Here is a 17,123-nt window from a genome sequence, read left to right on the forward strand (position 1 = left end):
GTACTGAATTTCTTATTGTATAAGTTAGAGAACCAATCTGGGCCCCGGAGCCTTAGAGGGTTTCAGATGTTTGATGACCTGTAGCACTTCTTCCATTATGAAGTCCTTCGCTAATCTCTCCCTCTCCTCCCTATTCAATTTTGGAAGCTTTGAGTCCGCAAGGAAGTCCTTTAGGGCATGTTTAGTGTTGTTGTTGTTGGGTGACCTTCTTGCCGTTATATACATTTTCATCACATGTTTTTAATTCTTCTACAGTTAGCTTAGGATTTGATGTCGTTACACCCGATTTTAGTCTGATAGTCTGAATGTTGTAATGTGGTTGTCTGTTCCTAATTTTGTTCGCTAGAAAGTATCTGGCTTGTTTTGCTTTTTCATAAAATTTCCTCTTTGACCAACTCAAAGAATTCTCAGCCTTGGAGGTCAGGAGCATATTTAATTGAATTTTAGTATCTTTCAATTATTTCAATGTTTCTGCTCTGCCGTCCTGCTTGTGCTGATCGGCAAGCTCTTCTAATTTGGATTGGAGCATGAGTAACTTTTTATTTCTCTCCCTTTTTTCTCCCTGTGGCTATACTAATTAGGGAGCCCCGGAGGGTTGGCTTGCATACTTCCCATAGTGTTGTTTGTGAGTTAACACTGCCCTCGTTTAGCCAAAAAAATTGCTCAATCTCATTTCTCATTGTTTGGGAAAACGTCAGGAATTTTAATGATCGATTCATTTAGTATCCAATTTGTTTTGGGTCTTTCTAGGTTAATCTGAGAGCACCATAGCTCTATTGGTGCATGATCTGACCATGAAATATGGATCCCAGCATAGGAGATCTTCGGGACCAGTCTGCTTGATTTAAGGAAGTAATCAATTCTTCTATAGCTGGAGTGGGGATGGGAAAAGAATGTATAGTCCCTTTTGTTGGGATTGAGTTCTCGCCATATGTCTACTAGATGGTTCTCTTTCAGACCCCTGAGTTGGGTAGCTGGAATCTCTTTCATGTTATCCCTTTTTTGGCCTGATCTATCTAATTTTGGTTTCAAGGCTGTATTGAGATCGCCTGCCAATATAACATAACCCTTTGTCTTACCGTTCAGAAAGGTAAAGAACAATGCAAAGAAAGCGGGGTCCTGTTCACAGGGGCATATAAATTGGCTATCGTCAGGTGCTATCCTTGAATTGTTTCCACCACAATCAAAAACCTATCCTCCCTATCCCTCCTAACCTGTTTGACTACAAAGGGGCATCTATTGTGGAACAGCACTGTCACACTCTTTTTGCAGTTGGCGGACGATAAGTAGTTCAGGCAAACTTATTTATCAAAGTATTTGAGGAATCTTGTTTTACTAAAGTGTGTTTCTTGAAGTAAGATATCATATGCATTTTTCCTCTTATAATCTGCCGTTGCAATTCATCTTTTACTGGGGCAGTTCAGACCCTTTACGTTATAAGAAATTCTATTTACTGCCATTTAAAGTGTAATGATCCAACACTTCTGCACTTTGACCTAAAGCTGAGACCGCACAGGGAGTTACCCATCCAGCAGGGACATGAGGCCTCCTTCACAGGACTGTCAGTTTTCTGCCAGGGAAGACAAGGGGAGGGAGGACAGAACTTGGGGACGGGGGGGAAACAAAAAGACAAAAACTCAACATATCGGGTATAGTCAATAGTGACTGAAAGCGTTACTTTTTCACTTTGGTAGGAATCACTTCACTCAACCTAGGGAGATTTGGACAGCACTGGTTTAGCAGTGTCCGAAACACAGACAAATACGAGCTCGGGAAGATAGGAGTCAGACAACAGGGCTGCTGCTTCCACACTTCAAAGTTTTATTCAGTTGTGCCCCGACATTTATACAGAAAACCAAGGGCATGTTAATACATAACATATCATGTTTAACAATGTGAGAAATAACAAGTTTCTGTAGAGGTTATGTATCTGTGTCTTTGGACAAAGCATTAGTAAATCATTACATCTTGCTAGTGTTTGGCCGGCAGTTTCTACTTCTACCTTACAAAGAGAAATACAGGGAATGTTTATCAAGAGCATGCAGCTGTCTTGTTTGGGACATTTTACAGCTCTTGCTATTGTATGAAAGATAAACTGAGAACAGCAAAAGTAAATAAAGATTACAACTAGCATAGTGAGTTAATTCTCTCAGTACTGGAACAGCTCATATAAGAAGGATAAAGCTAGCAGATTATAATAACCCTTTCAATCCCTGAGACTTGTAGAGGTGACATATAATTTTAACCCCTTCAGTGACCCTGATTTGGCTGCCCTTGAGGGTGACCTCTTGACTGGGTCATCCAAAAAGTAGGCCCAGGAATCTGGGAAATCCCAGGTCCCTCCAACCCAAGGGTCTTTGTCAGCAACATAGTTAGGCACCATGTCACCTAGAACGTGGCACACGTGAACAACCGGGGTAGCCCCACTCCTCCTCCTCCGCCCCCGGCACATTTGTAAAAGCTTATAACAACAACGTAGAACAACAATTTGTATAATAATTACAACAACCAATACAATACATCTAGTACCGGTATATCTTGACAGAAATCTTTTGGAGATGTGGTATTATCACTGGCATGTCCTTTTATCTTACGCCTGGTTACGGTGTTTACTAACCCAGGTGTGTGTTCTCCTTCCTTTAGATTAATCAGAAGTGGAGCCTTTTACTCTTAACAGCTTGTTATCTTCATATTTTGCAGTGTATCCGTGTGACCCATCACTAGAATGAACCATGAACAGGGCCTGTGCCTCTTATTTTACTGTGTGGCCTTACTAACCCTTGTCCCTATCTCCCTTGTAGCAACCACTAAGTATCTAGCAGCCCACTTCATTAATCTTGGTAACCTCCTCCACCCTGAGCCCACTAGCTCTCTGAAGTCTGCCAGTGATTTCATCCAGTCCCCTCACTTAGCTGGGATAGTTTCAGAATTTGCATACTAAGTGCCGCCCAGAAAACAGAAAGAGCGAGAAGAGAAACATTAAGAAAAACGGTAACTTGTGACACACACCATCCTGCACAAACTTAAAACAGATTATTGCAACCCCTTTGTGTATACTCTTTTAAATAGCCTCTGCTTGGTTTAAATCCCCCGATAACGTGGGCCGTGACGTGGAGAATTTAAACCTGGCCGTTGGGAAACCGGCACCCCAGGGGGTCTGAAAGTCAGGAAACAGGCCCCCCCCCACCCACCCCCGGACCAGAAATCAATTCGGTTCATCTCCGGAGACCCCCTGCTACAATACTGTCTTTTTAAAATAAAATAAAAAACCCGCGATCGCCTGTTAGAGGCGCACAGGTAGAATGACTGATTCAGTTTATCTCTGGCTGCGCATTCATTACAGACAGGTGGAACCCGGTAGGATTCACACTGCGCAAGTTCCATTAAAACGGAGGGACCCCCACAGTGTTAATCCGATGGGCCATTAGTTTGCTCTGGACCATCTCGCGGGACACTATATGTGCAAAATTCAATATGGCAAGCGGGAGAGAACAGGCTGCTACATCTGTTCTTTATATGAACAAACCCTCCCTAAGTCTGTTGGTCAGAAAGCACGTTGCACAGCAGATGCTAAAGCCAATTATAGACTACGGGGATATATTATGTTTCAGCACCCCAAACTCTTCTTGACAAACAAGACACCCGCTACAACTCAATATGTCGCTTTGTCCTACAATTTTCTACAACACACACCACTGCAAAATGCTATGAGAACTAGATTGGCTATCCTCTTAGTCAAGGCGCAAGTTACATTTTCCCTGTTTTGCCTTCAAATATTTTCTTGGTAAGCTACCTGGCTATCTGAAAAAGCGTCGGACCCCTACAGCACGCAGCACTTAACACCCTGGATCTGACGCAAAAAAACTGCTCACAATCACAAGATACAGTAATGAATCCGGCCTCTCTTCCTTCTCTTACCGTGCACCTCATTACTGGAACAACCTACCAGAGACTCTCTCTAAGCTGCCCCCAGTCTAAGTTCTTTCCAGACTTCAGCTGTCTCACATTTTAATCTTGTCTGTAATGGTTACAGTACATATGCCCAGAACACTTATTGTCTCTAACTTTAAATGTCTGTAAATATAATGTATAATCTCATAACCCAACCATGCATTTTCATTATAACTCTGTGCCCAGGACATACTTGAAAATGAGAGGGAATTCTCAATGTATTATTTACTGGTAAGACATTTTATAGTATTATATGAGACACTGTTATTACAGATTTAGATGGACTATTTGAGACTGGTTCTTTAAATCTCCATTCTGAGAGGAACTGGAGCTCTAGAGCAGGGGGGCGCAAACTTTTTTCCCTGCGCCCCCCTGACGGCTGTCCCCTCGCTCCCGCGCCCCCCCCAACCTCAACTTACCCGCGCTCCGGCGTAATGACGTCACGTTGCCATAGCAACGTGACGTCACATGACCTCGCAGCGTCATTTTGACGCCGCGTTGCCATGGCGCCGCAGGGAGGAAGCCGCCGGAGCCACGGTAAGTTAGGTTTACAGAGGCCCTGCAGCTCCCCCGGCACTTAATTTAAGAGCCTTCGGGAAGCGCGCGGGGCCTCTGTAAACCCCGCGCCCCCCGTCGGCAGTGTCGCGCCCCCCCTGGGGGTCGCGCCCCACAGTTTGCGCACCGCTGCTCTAGAGGATGAATATGCAATCTCTACAGTGTGGACTGTACCTTGTGCCTGGATACGGGGGGATAACCAATATAGAAAAACGTTTCTCTAATTTCTCCATTTAACCCTTTCCTCTCTGACTATCATTTCATCTAATTTTCTCTCTCACTTCTCCCCTTCTTCACCTCCATCTACCCCTCCTCTCTGTAGAGACCTGCTCTTTTTTTATGTACCGGCTCTTAATTCCACTTTTTGCTCCTCTCTCTGCTCCAGATTCTGACAACCTGGTGATGAACTACAACTCTGCCCTATTCTCCTCTATCTATATACCCCTATTTTTCTCTGCTGTTCTCCTCCTTCTAACCCCACACCATGCCACACACACATTCTCAATTCCAGCACTCTCTTCTCTGAACGCCTCTGGAGGAGATCTCATACTTTAGCAGACTTCCTTCACTACAAATATATTCTATCCTGTTTCCACTCTGCCCTCTCACAGGCTAAACAAACCTAATTTTCTTCACTAATCAACACTCACAAGTCTAACCCACGCCACCTCTTTTCTGTTTTTGACTCTACTAAAATCACCACCTGTTAAAAAAATTCTTCTGTTTCACCTCAGTTTTTTGCTGACTATTTTGAGACAAAAGTGGATTCCATTCGTCACGACATCCCCTCTGTATCCTCCTCACATTTTACACCTCTTCCTAATGGTCCTCCTGCCTGCCTCAACTTTATTTACTCTTCCACAGAGGGGATCATGTTACTGCTGATCTCCTCTTCTCCCTCTACCACTTGTCTTCTTGACCCCTCTAATCCCTACAATCACACATTTTCAACTCCTTCTCTGGAGGAGGGAAAGGAACCAAATATGCAACAGTTGTACCCGTACTCAAAAACATTAAGCTTGATCCTACCGGCCTTTCTAATTATCGCCCTGTCTCCCTCATGCCTTTTGCCTCTAAAACTCCTTAAACGCCTTGTATTCTCGCGCTTCATTTTCTTATCTCTTATTCTCTCCTAGATCCTCTCGCTTCCTCATTCCGCCAAAACAGCCCTTAATAAAATAACAATTTACCTCCTTGATGCCAAAGACAAAGGGCAACTGCTCATATCACTCAACCTCTCTTCAGCCATTGATACTGTGGACGACCCTCTTCTTCCCATTCTTCAATTCTCTTGGTATCCGTGACACTATCCTGGATTTCCTCTTTCCTGTCGTCATACTTTCAGTGTCTCATTTTGCCAACACCACCTCCTCCTCCTCCTCCGTCGATCTCTCTGTGGGCATACCTATGGGGGTCTGCTCTGGGACCACTTCTCTTTTTACACACTCTAGGTGACCTTATCACATATCTTGGGTTCAAATATCACCTCTATACTGATGACACAAATGTACATTTAAACCTCTGACCTTGCATCTGCTGTACAGGCCAGTCTCTGAATGTGTCTGCGCTATGATCCTGGATGGCTGTAATGTATATGGCAAAAGATATTGGGTATTTTGATCAATCTTGCACTTCAGGGTTTTATGTTGGTTACAAATGTCCTTAAAAATACAAGTAATGCTATTATGGTCTGTTAAACCCTTCACTAGGCCTAGTTTATAGGACTGATAGAATCTAGAGATAAGAAGAACATCTGTTTTGGCAGAGATGGGAATAAAATTGACACTAGGAATAAACAAAATGGTTTAAAGGCCCCTTCAAATACATTCTTTGGAGGGTCCTGCAAGGTTCAGGGGGCATGACTAAGAAGGTTTTCAAGAAAAGAATAAATATATTGAATGTAAGATATCATTGGCCTGCCATCTATTTGCAAGAATAAAAAACAGATGTGTAACTGTTGCAATAAGACAAATCAAGTGATTCCAAACACTTGATCTTTAGGAGGTGGCAAGGGACAGATATCCAATTGTCACTCAAATTTAAGAGCAAATCAGTCACAATTAGTATTGTTACATTCAGTAAACTCACCTAAACCTATTGATATGACTCGCGTGTGTCTATGTATTATCGCCACAAAGTTGTAAATATCATGAGGGCTGATTGATGAAAGGGGTGGGGTTTCTGTGTTTCAATGCAGAAGGTCTGGGCAAAAAAGTTGGCATCTTTGAATAGAAAATTAGAATTCAACAGAGATGTGTTTTGGGATCATACACGTGAATTCTCATCTTTTCTATGCCAGTGACCCCTCAGGGAAGGACCCATGACATATTGTAATGTATAAGGATTTCTGCTTATGTTTTATCCTGTTATTTAAAAAAAACTGGTCTGCATTTATTATAACTATGTTTTCGTAATCTATTTTATTTATTTTTTTCTTCTTTCTGTAATCCAAGCACTATATTTTATATATTAAATCTTAACGTTAAATAATGTTTTGGGCTCTTATAGCACGCTTGGTAGAGAGTAAATGATCTTGTTTGGACACATTTTGCTAGAACATATATGTGTGTGTGTGTGTTAAGTGCATATTTTTCTTAATAAATAGGAATCATTAGACCTTGGCAAACAGATACATATTTTTTCTGCGTTTTATCTTTTGGTGGTGGCAGCGGATAGTTACCTTGCAACTGGTAACGATTAACTAATTTGAAGTAACTTGCAAAGGAGAAAGGTGGGGCAGGGGGGCACACTATGTATAATCTCTCTCTATCTCTCTATCCACACACACCCAATAATAATGCTGAGTGCACACAAACAGAGCCACAGACCAAAAAGAATAAATAATATATACTTATCAGAAATCCAGGTGCTTGCAGACAGACAGGGAACACCAACCAGTCTAATAGATACGCAAAAGCATGAAGTTCGCAGCACACCCAATAGAAAAAGGATTATTTAATCTCCATAAATCATCAGGCAATAACAAACTTCAGAGCGACGTACGTTTCAGACCACAAGGACTTTTCTCAAACTCTGTGTTGTCAATGAAGCAGGGACATGATTCATTGACAACACAGAGCATGAGAAAAGACCTTGTGGTCTGAAACGTAAGTTGCTCTGGAGTTTTCACAGGTGTCGCATGTGACAATGGCCTTCCGCCGATTTCAAACTTTACATGTCAAAGACGGTGCTCCTCGTACGTCCTCCAAAGCCCGGCCCTACAGCCCCCTTCTACATTACTGTTGGCAGTACTATCAGACACCCAGTACCCAAAGCACGCTCCCTTGGTGTCACATTTGACGCCTCCCTCACATTCTCCTCTCACATTCATAATGTACCTAAAACCTGTAATTTGATCCTCCGTAATTTTGCAAAGATTTGCCCTTTCCTCTGTTGCTTTACTCCTAAAACTCTAGCACAGACCCTCATTCTCTCCCGTCTTGACTGTTGTAACCTTCTAATGTTACATACCTGTATCTATTGGTACACATAGAAAATGGAACCTCTGAACTATTGCTGTTCTACTAATTTATCAGCTATCCATGTTTTTCAAGTTCTCAGGGCCAGAGGGTTGGGGAGACCGGCTTTTTTTTTTTAAATTTGCCTTGATGAGGATATTGTCCAGATATGACCAGACCACTGTAATGAGTATTTTTGTAAATGTTCAGGGAGTTGTTGACCCAAAAAGATGGGGGATGTGAGTTGAAAGTGGTTGGCTAGAGCACAGAACCTCTGGAATGTCTGAGATTTTTTTTTTTTACTTGGTACAAGTTGATGGATGATGGGAAATCTTTGTTGTATGGAATGATCATGGATTAGAGCAATGTAATCTTGAATGGTCTTGTTTTCAGAACGTGATCCTGTGATCTAGATTAGGCGGGTTCAGGTCAGAAGCTTTCTTTACCAGAAATATGAGCGGAGTATATATTTCTTGGCCTGATATTCCTTCTTGGAGGCTGGATTTTGGAAAAGTACCAAAACATCTTACTGGGTTTTTCTGGATCTCTAAGGCATACCTGGATTTAATTTTCAATATCCAGGCCTCTGTTGTCTGTAACGAGCTGTTCCGTGTCCGAATACCATGCCTGTAGGTCTTAATAAAGCAGAGGCGCTTGTCATCTGCCAGTTTTCCCTCATGAGGCCCAAAAAACGAGTAGCAACGTTTCCTGTGTTCTGTCTGAAATAACCCTTTCCTGGTCAAAGTTCTAGGTTTTTTTTCTTTTTTTTTTACCCTTGGTGTCAATAACAATATTGATGGAGGCAAATAGAAATGTTTAGACATTATTCATATACTTAATCTTGGCATCAAAAGCACACCTTGGTTTAATCCCTTATTATCAGATTTGACCCCAAACTATCACTGCAATATGCTCCCTTATACTAGAAGAGATTGTGTATACTAAGCAGTCTGCTACCATAAGAAACCTTCCAGTGCTAGAAGACACCTTCATGTCAATGTGCTGTATGGTGTCTTCCAGCGCCACAAGATGTATGTATATATGTATATTGTTTTTGTATAGCCTCACCAATGTATCCAGTGCCTTTATAGAATTAGCCGGACAATACAGGGAATCAATATACAAAGTTTCACATGTGCATTAAACTAGAAGTTGAACATTGGGGATTAGTGAATCCCTCACCTACAAAGCTTACAATCTAAATGGAATAAGGAGAAATTTACAGAATACAATAAGAGAGTGCAATATAAAACATTTTCAGGAAAGATGAAAGTGCATCAGACGAGCAAGGACTTGCCATCATTAATTGAAGAGATGAGATTTCAGGCATTACTTTAAGATTGGTAGTGATGTGGATTGGTGAAGGCTGTTGTATAACGACATACATACATACATACATGGGCATCTACAATATCTTTACAGTATAGGTTGCTGTCTGGTTTAGTTGATATTATTAACGCACTAATACAGTATGATAGACCAGGAGTTCCTCAACTTTACTTCTCATGGACATTTTCAATGTTAATTTATTTCACTGAGAGCTGCTACAAAAAAGTTTGCAGGTCTTGCACGACCACCACCAAAGTCATTAGGGGCCATTGTATGTTCGTGGGCCACAGTTTTAAAACCCTGGATGTAGAAAACATTTTGTTAAGTATTGGTAAAATAAATTCTTAATTGTTTTGGATTCTTTATTTGATTTACTGATGGAAAACATTTGTTCTTTCTTTTTTGTTTACTTCTGTTAGAGAACGGACTTAATGAGGAACAAAACTTGAGCTCTGATACATCCAGAAGCTGTCTGGCTCCTCGCAGCCCAGAAGGGCCAAAAAATCAATGATTCCTGCCGGAACCAGTGCCACATGAGGGTGACTTTACAGACCTTATACAGCACACAGAAGAGACGGACTCTAAATATGGGTCCAGCAAAAGGTTTGAGAGAGATTTAAAAAGCCGCGGTGCTCAGCCTTTTCTCTGTTGTGAGTGTGGCAAAAGCTCACTGGACAGGGACCTGCTCACAAACCTTTGTGTCCCCACTAGAGAGCAAACCTTTACATGTACAGATGGTCGGAGCGGTTTCACTGATGGGGAAACTTCTTCCACACCAGATGATTCAGACAGCAGTGACTCCTTTTACTTGTACAGTGTGTGGGAAACAGTTAAGTACTAAGTGGACCCTCTTCAATCACCAGAAGGTTCACACAAAGGAAAAACCATTCACATGTGCAGACTGTGGGAAACAATACAGTAGTAAGGGCAACCTCCTCAGACACCAGTTGATTCATACAGGAGAAAAACCATTCACATGTTCAGAGTGTGGGAAACAATTCCATGTTGAGAGCGGTCTCCTCATCCACCAGAGGATACATACAGGGGAGAAACCATTCACATGTACAGAGTGTAGTAAAAGCTTTTCTGGGAAGACGGAGCTCATCAAACATGAGCGTATTCATACAGGGGAGAAACCATTCACATGTTCAGAATGTGGGAACAAATTCAGTATTAAGAACAACCTCATCAGACACCAGATGATTCATACAGGGGAGAAACCATTCACATGTTCAGAGTGTGGGAAACAATTCCGTACGAAGAGCAGACTCCTCATGCACCAGAGGATTCATACAGGGGAGAAACCATTCAAATGTACAGAGTGTGGGAAACAATTCAGTACGAAGAGCAGACTTTTCATGCACCAGAGGATTCATACAGGGGAGAAACCATTCACATGTGCAGTTTGTAGTAAACGCTTTTCTGCGAAGACTGAGCTCCTCAAACATGAGCGGGTTCATACAGGAGAGAAACCATTCACATGTACAGAGTGTGGGAAACAATTCAGTAGTAAGGACAACCTCCTCAGACACCATATGATTCATACAGGAGAAAAACCATTCACATGTTCAGAGTGTGGGAAACAATTCCATGTTAAGAGCGGTCTCCTCATACACCAGAGGATTCATACAGGGGAGAAACCATTCACATGTACAGAGTGTAGTAAAAGCTTTTCTTGGAAGAAGGAGCTCCTCAACCATGAACGAATTCATACAGGGGAGAAACCATTCACATGTACAGAGTGTGGGAAACAATTCAGTAATAAGAGCAACCTCTTCAGACACCAGATAATTCATACAGGGGGGAAACCATTCACATGTACATAGTGTGGGAAACAATTCACAATTAAGAGCATGTCATGGAACAAGAATCATATTTCTGTTTGACCCCCCCTTCTGCTTGTCAGCCACTTAAGTTCAGCTGCATGTATTTGTTACACACACACACACACACACACACACACACACACACACACACACACACACACACACACACACACACACACACACACACACTGTGCCTGTGTGATGTATCAATATGTTGCCATTTCTGCCTCTGAGCATGTAGCCAGTGAGTTGCTACAGAAACCTCTGAGATTCTTCTCAGAATGGGCTATTCTGCCCTTCACCTGTCTTTGCTGACGGTAGTTTGTCCCATCTCACTTCTAGTGTGACCCTTGCTCCTCACTTCCTTTTCCGCCCTGGAGACAGTGAGTACAGCACCCATCTCTGTTACATTCCCATGGCAAGGCCATCTCTTTCTACCTATTCCTAACTACAAACTCACTACTACACACCATCCACAAGAGCCTGTATTTACTGCTGCTTTTCCAATAAAGTGAAGGAAATATTATAGGAGTTGGAGTGATTTGGAAAGGGGGCTGAGTTAATGCTGTCTGGGGCTATTCACACATCACACGTGACCCTGGCTTCAGAATAGAGCAGCCTCCTCATACACCAGATGATTGAACATCCAAACAGTTTCTCCCCTGTATGAGTGTGGGAAACAATTCATAGCTGAGGGTAGTCTCCTCATACACCAGATGAGTCATACAGGGGAGAAACCATTCAGAGTGTGGGAAAGGCTTTTCTCAAAAAAAGCCACCTCTCACACAAGATTCATACATGGGAGAAACCATTTCCATGTACATAGTGTGGGGAAAGCTTTTCACACAGGATCAGCCTCCTTACACACTAGGGATTCATACGAGGTAAAACATTGCATTGTGCAGAGTAGTGTTGGGCAATATACCGGTAACATAGTAATACTGCAGTAATAAAAATGGCTGGTAACGCAATACTTACCATTACTTCTTACCATGGCATCCTATCAGCAGCTGCAGAGTGGGGGTGGGGACTGTGTGAGAGAGAGGCCTGAGTGTGGGGCTGGTAGAGAGCGGGAGCAGAACTGGAAGCTCCATGACTTTCACATGCTGCAGCTATAAGGAATCCTCCTGTTAGTAATCTCACCCCTCCATATTAACCACTTCCCCTCTGCCATGCCTCTTACCCCTTCCACCATGACACAACCCCTTCCTCTCCTTCCCTGCATTTCGCTCGTCTCTCACCCCCAACTTCCCCATGCCCATGAATCCATACCTCCTTATGCTCCATTAATGGGTACAGGAGAAGGGGGTAATTGTAAATGGGGAAGAAAAGGGAACTTCGAGTGGGTGTAGTTTATTTATTGTCAAATAATTTTCTTTCAAAAATGCTTAATGCTTCAAATTAAAATACATTTTGGTATATTTGCTTTTTTACATTTATTAAACATGCGCCGGCACCCTGAGACAAGTAGATTTGTGTTTCGGGCTGCAGCCGCATGACGTCAGTGTCACGTGAGCTGGTTCACAGCTTCGTAACGCGTTTGCCACGCCCCCGATCGCCTTCCCAATTTCCTGCAGCCTTGTGCACATCGGTGGGGCTGCAGGAGTGCTTACGGTGACGGGTACATGCGCCGGCAACGTGAGCGCGGCCTAAAACCATGCGACACATGCATCAACTTAACATAGCAAATGTTGCATCTCTTGCTTGAATAAAACATAATAGATGACATATGTACTGTCTCAGTACTGGACCACAGAAAAACAGAAAACTTATTTTAACAATTATATTTTCAATATTTAACCCCCTGAGTGTGGCCCCATGCTAGATCTACATGAGTCTGCAGACCCACTGGAATGAGGACTCACATACAGTAGCATCTATGTCACAAGGGGTAAAAGCACCTCTGTGTCTTGTGTGGTTCAGAGGAGGGTGACATCCCCCAAGATCAAAAGATGGTCGTACCCTAGGAGGAGGAGCTATAATTGGGTTTGGGTCAAAACTAATGTTATAAGATTGGGGTTAACATTTTTTTATTTAGGTTAGAATTGGGTTTAGAGTTACATGAATTTAGGGTTAGAATTGGAAATGTGGTTAGGGATAGAATTAGCATTACAGCTAGAACTAGAGTTATGCTTTTATAATAGAAATTTTGAACAGAACAGGAGCGCGGGTCTCAAGATATGTAAAAGAAAAATAACACAATACACACATTTTCAGAGACCTGTAACTAGTGTCAGATGCACTCACAAATTTGTAGCCATTTTCAACATATTTGAATCAGAATACATGGTAGTTGTTCACGTGAAGGTATAGGAGGGGTCAAGATATTTCTCCAAGGTATTTAAACATGAGAGATGAGACACAGTACCAACATAGTATAATTATAGAGAAAATTAAATAGATGCACTCACAAATTGTGCAGAGATTAAAGGCTTTCTGAGCTCACAGTTTCCAGCAGTACAGATAGAAACCATTCTCCCACTCGACGATCTGAGTATCAGTCTCCAGTTACATTCAGAGGACAGAAGCTCCGGCTGGAGAATTCCTTTTTCAGCCCTATGAGGATGCACCTAGCCCTATGTGTTTCACCTGTGTCTGGCTTCCTCAGAGACTCAATAGTTGTGAATAGCTGTGTTGCACTATTTTGTTATTTTTCTTTTACATAACACTTGAGATCTGTGCTCCTTTTCTGTTCATAATGTGTATTTCCTGACCATGTGGAAAGGTCATTTTTGTACTTAACAAGAGCGTAGTTCTCCTTGGCACCAAATTCTTTGTAGAGAAAATATAATCCTTATTCTGAATATCCAGTTCCATTTAAGTCCAGAACTGACAATCTTAAAGGATTTATATATAAAGGAATCGACTGCCCTAAACCTAATTAGAGAGGGAGAAATATGATCAAGCAGATATCTAGAAGGGAGAGCTACTGGATTTATAATCTCAAAACATTAGCCCCTGATCGTCTTATTATAGATTTTGACCTGAGTGTATTTTTAGACCAGTAGAATCCTCTAGGATTATATATATCTCCTGTGCAACATACTTAAAAGTATGCCTCCATATTGATATATAGATGTGAGGATCATTTAGAATTTGTTTTTTTAATGTATAATTTGTATATTATGATTATAGAGTAATTATTTTTAATTTTATTTTCATGCCACTAAGACATTTCATTAGTGTATGCTGTGATGCATGATATTGTTAGGCTGGATATCATAGACTTTTGCCTTAAACTACTCTTTGGCAGTTAGTCAATTGATACCAGCAGACTATTTAAATCGTGGCCAGGTGAGAAAAGCCAGTACCCCTGAGGAAGTGACCCAGAGTGGTTATGAAATGCATTGGGTGGAACTAACATACGGAGCAGTACGTGGACAGGGAAGGAGGTGGACCAGTGTTATCAAGGGAGATGAGTTGTCTGAACGCGGACGTGAGGAGAGACTCTGTCAACCCCAACTGGAAACACCAACAACCTGAGTCTACACACACTGCGGATTACATTATAAAAGGACACAAATTGACCAGTAATTCTGTAAGTTTGAACTTGGTCGGGCGTGCATATTAAATGTTTTTCAGATTTTTACTTTATGGGGATTCATGAGCTGTACCATTGGGAATATACTGTAACAGAATGAAATTCAAAGAGGATAAGTGAGTCTGCTGGGAACTGATCTACATACATATATGCTTCATCTAAAGAATCACAAAGTATGAGTAGACACCGTATATCTGAAGATATTTTCTGAGTGAACACACAGACTGGCGCCCAGTAGAACTAAGCTCTTGTAAAGTATATATCTGTATGGGTTGCTTGTGAAGAACTTACAGTATACATTTTCCAGGCTGCCGTCCGTTTAGAGGGATACCCTTTTTTAGAGACTCTTTCTAGAGGACTTGGTCACATTCAATGTGTTTATATATATATATATATATATATATATATGACAAGCGAAAAAAGCAGTGCCTCTATTAAGCCAAATCAGTAAAGTGCATAAACTAAATAAAATATAATAAAATTAATGGTAAATATACAATATAAACTATAAGGTGAAAAAATATTAAGTAGCACAAATCAATAAAACTGTAAACCATATACATATAAGATGAATGTATAAATACACAACATATATGTATATCTAAAACAAAAGAACGGCCATGGGTACGAGATTCGCTCCCAGCTATGCCAACCTTTTTTTGGGGCACTGGGAGGAGTCCTTTGTGTGGCAGAACACCTTGCTTGGGGCGGGTCTCGTATACTATGGCCGTTTCATAGATGATATCATTATGATTTGGGATGGGGAAGAATCGGTGTTATCTGGTATTTTGGGTTCCTTCAATGACAACTTGTTAGGACTTAAATTTACATTTGAGATTAGCAATCTCTCCACTGTCTTTCTGGATCTGGCTCTTAGTACAGACACAGACTTGAATATTATCACCACCACGCATTTCAAGACTGTGTCTGTAAATAGCTATGTTCATGCGTCCAGCAACCACCACAAACAGTGGCTCAACAATATTCCCTTGGGACAGTTCCACAGAATACGTAGGAACTGCACAAGGGATGTTGATTTCAAGGGCCAGTCTGCCATACTTGGAAAGAGGTTTCTTTCCAAAGGGTATGATCCGGTTCTGATTTCAGACTCTTTCAGCAAGGTGAGCTCATCTGACAGATCCACCTTACTGAGTCAGTCAAAAAACAAGGTTAACAAGGGGGTTCGCCTAGGTTACGACACTCCAGTAGTTCGTCCAGAGATGGAGGCATCGACATGTAGGTTTATCACGAATTACAACCAGTCCTTTAGATCTATTAACAAAATTCTAAATGATCACTGGTCTGTCCTCAAGTGCGACCCATATCTAGGACCTACCTTACCCGAAAGAGTGAGGGTGATATATAGGAAAGCTAGAAACATTAAAAGCATTTTAGCTCCCACTAGATTGAGGTCCTCTTCAACTTCTACTACTGCTAAACTCCAACCCACAAGCAGCAGCCTCAATTCTAAGTGTTGTATATATTGTTTGCAAATATGATGCAATCAGCGAAAGAGAGGCAATCCAGAAGGAGTGGTTTAATTCCATCACCTAATATAGAGACCAATATGGATAGTGAGGATAAAATAGATTTAAAAGGGAATTTCTTTAAATTAGAAACACTTATGAAAGAAGAGATGAGGCATTGGTGGGGACGCTTGTTCCCTACAAGATTATGTAGATCGTAAGATCATCCCCAGAGGTTTGAGGGTGACTAAATCCCCTACATTTGAAACAAACATAGATTTTACCAGGGAATGGAATGAGACACTAGACAGGTGTTCATTTTCATTAATGAAACTTTTAATTGATTTTAGAGATTCCAAAGTTAGAGAGTTGGAGATAGAGAATATCCAGGTTATATTGAGACCACATTGTGACACTGAAGAGTTCAAAGAATATGATGAGAAAACTAGTAGGAGAGTCATTACCTTTGAAAAAGAGATTATTGACAGGAAAGACACCAAACTTAATCGTGATAAGGAGGACTATGCCACGGATAAAGTTAGGGTCTGGAAACGGACTCAGAACTTCAATTATAGGAAGGGAGGTAGGTACAGGTCAGGTTCCAGGTCTGGAAGAGGTGGCTCCTATCGATCCAGGGATACATCTAGCCACGCCCCCTCCAGTCACACGGCACAGCAGGACACACAGGGTCCCTCCAGGGGTCCCCCACAGTCCCACACTGGTGGAGGTTATTCGGTCCTTGAGGTCGAGCCTCTCCCTGGGGACGCTGGGGAGAGATCTGGTGGTCCTGAGGTGCGTAGTGCGGATGGGGTGTCAGCTGATACTGGTGGAGGGGCCAGGTCGAAGGAACCCACCACAACCCATAGGTCAGCTCATTTTTTGGACAGGACTCCGAGACAGGAGGGGAGGTTGAAAGGGAGAGATCCAGACAGACATTATCCCCTTTGGGACCGAGAGGCCCCAAACAGACCATCTGGTCAGGGAAAAAGAGGAGCAG

General features: G+C 42.0%; 2 protein-coding genes across 3 annotated transcripts in view; both read left to right on the plus strand.

The window, feature by feature from the left end:
• The window catches only part of LOC142488418 (uncharacterized), a 156,143-nt gene extending 143,624 nt beyond the window's left edge, over window positions 1-12,519 (plus strand). The window contains 1 exon segment of the mRNA XM_075588923.1: window positions 10,168-12,519. Coding sequence (XP_075445038.1) covers window positions 10,168-11,179 — 1,012 coding nt within the window. The 3' untranslated portion in view covers window positions 11,180-12,519.
• The window catches only part of LOC142488386 (uncharacterized), a 508,298-nt gene that overhangs the window by 12,200 nt on the left and 478,975 nt on the right, over window positions 1-17,123 (plus strand). The window lies entirely within an intron of this gene.

Source organism: Ascaphus truei, chromosome 2 (genome assembly GCF_040206685.1).
Source record: "Ascaphus truei isolate aAscTru1 chromosome 2, aAscTru1.hap1, whole genome shotgun sequence".
NCBI classification, from domain to species: Eukaryota; Metazoa; Chordata; class Amphibia; order Anura; family Ascaphidae; genus Ascaphus; species Ascaphus truei.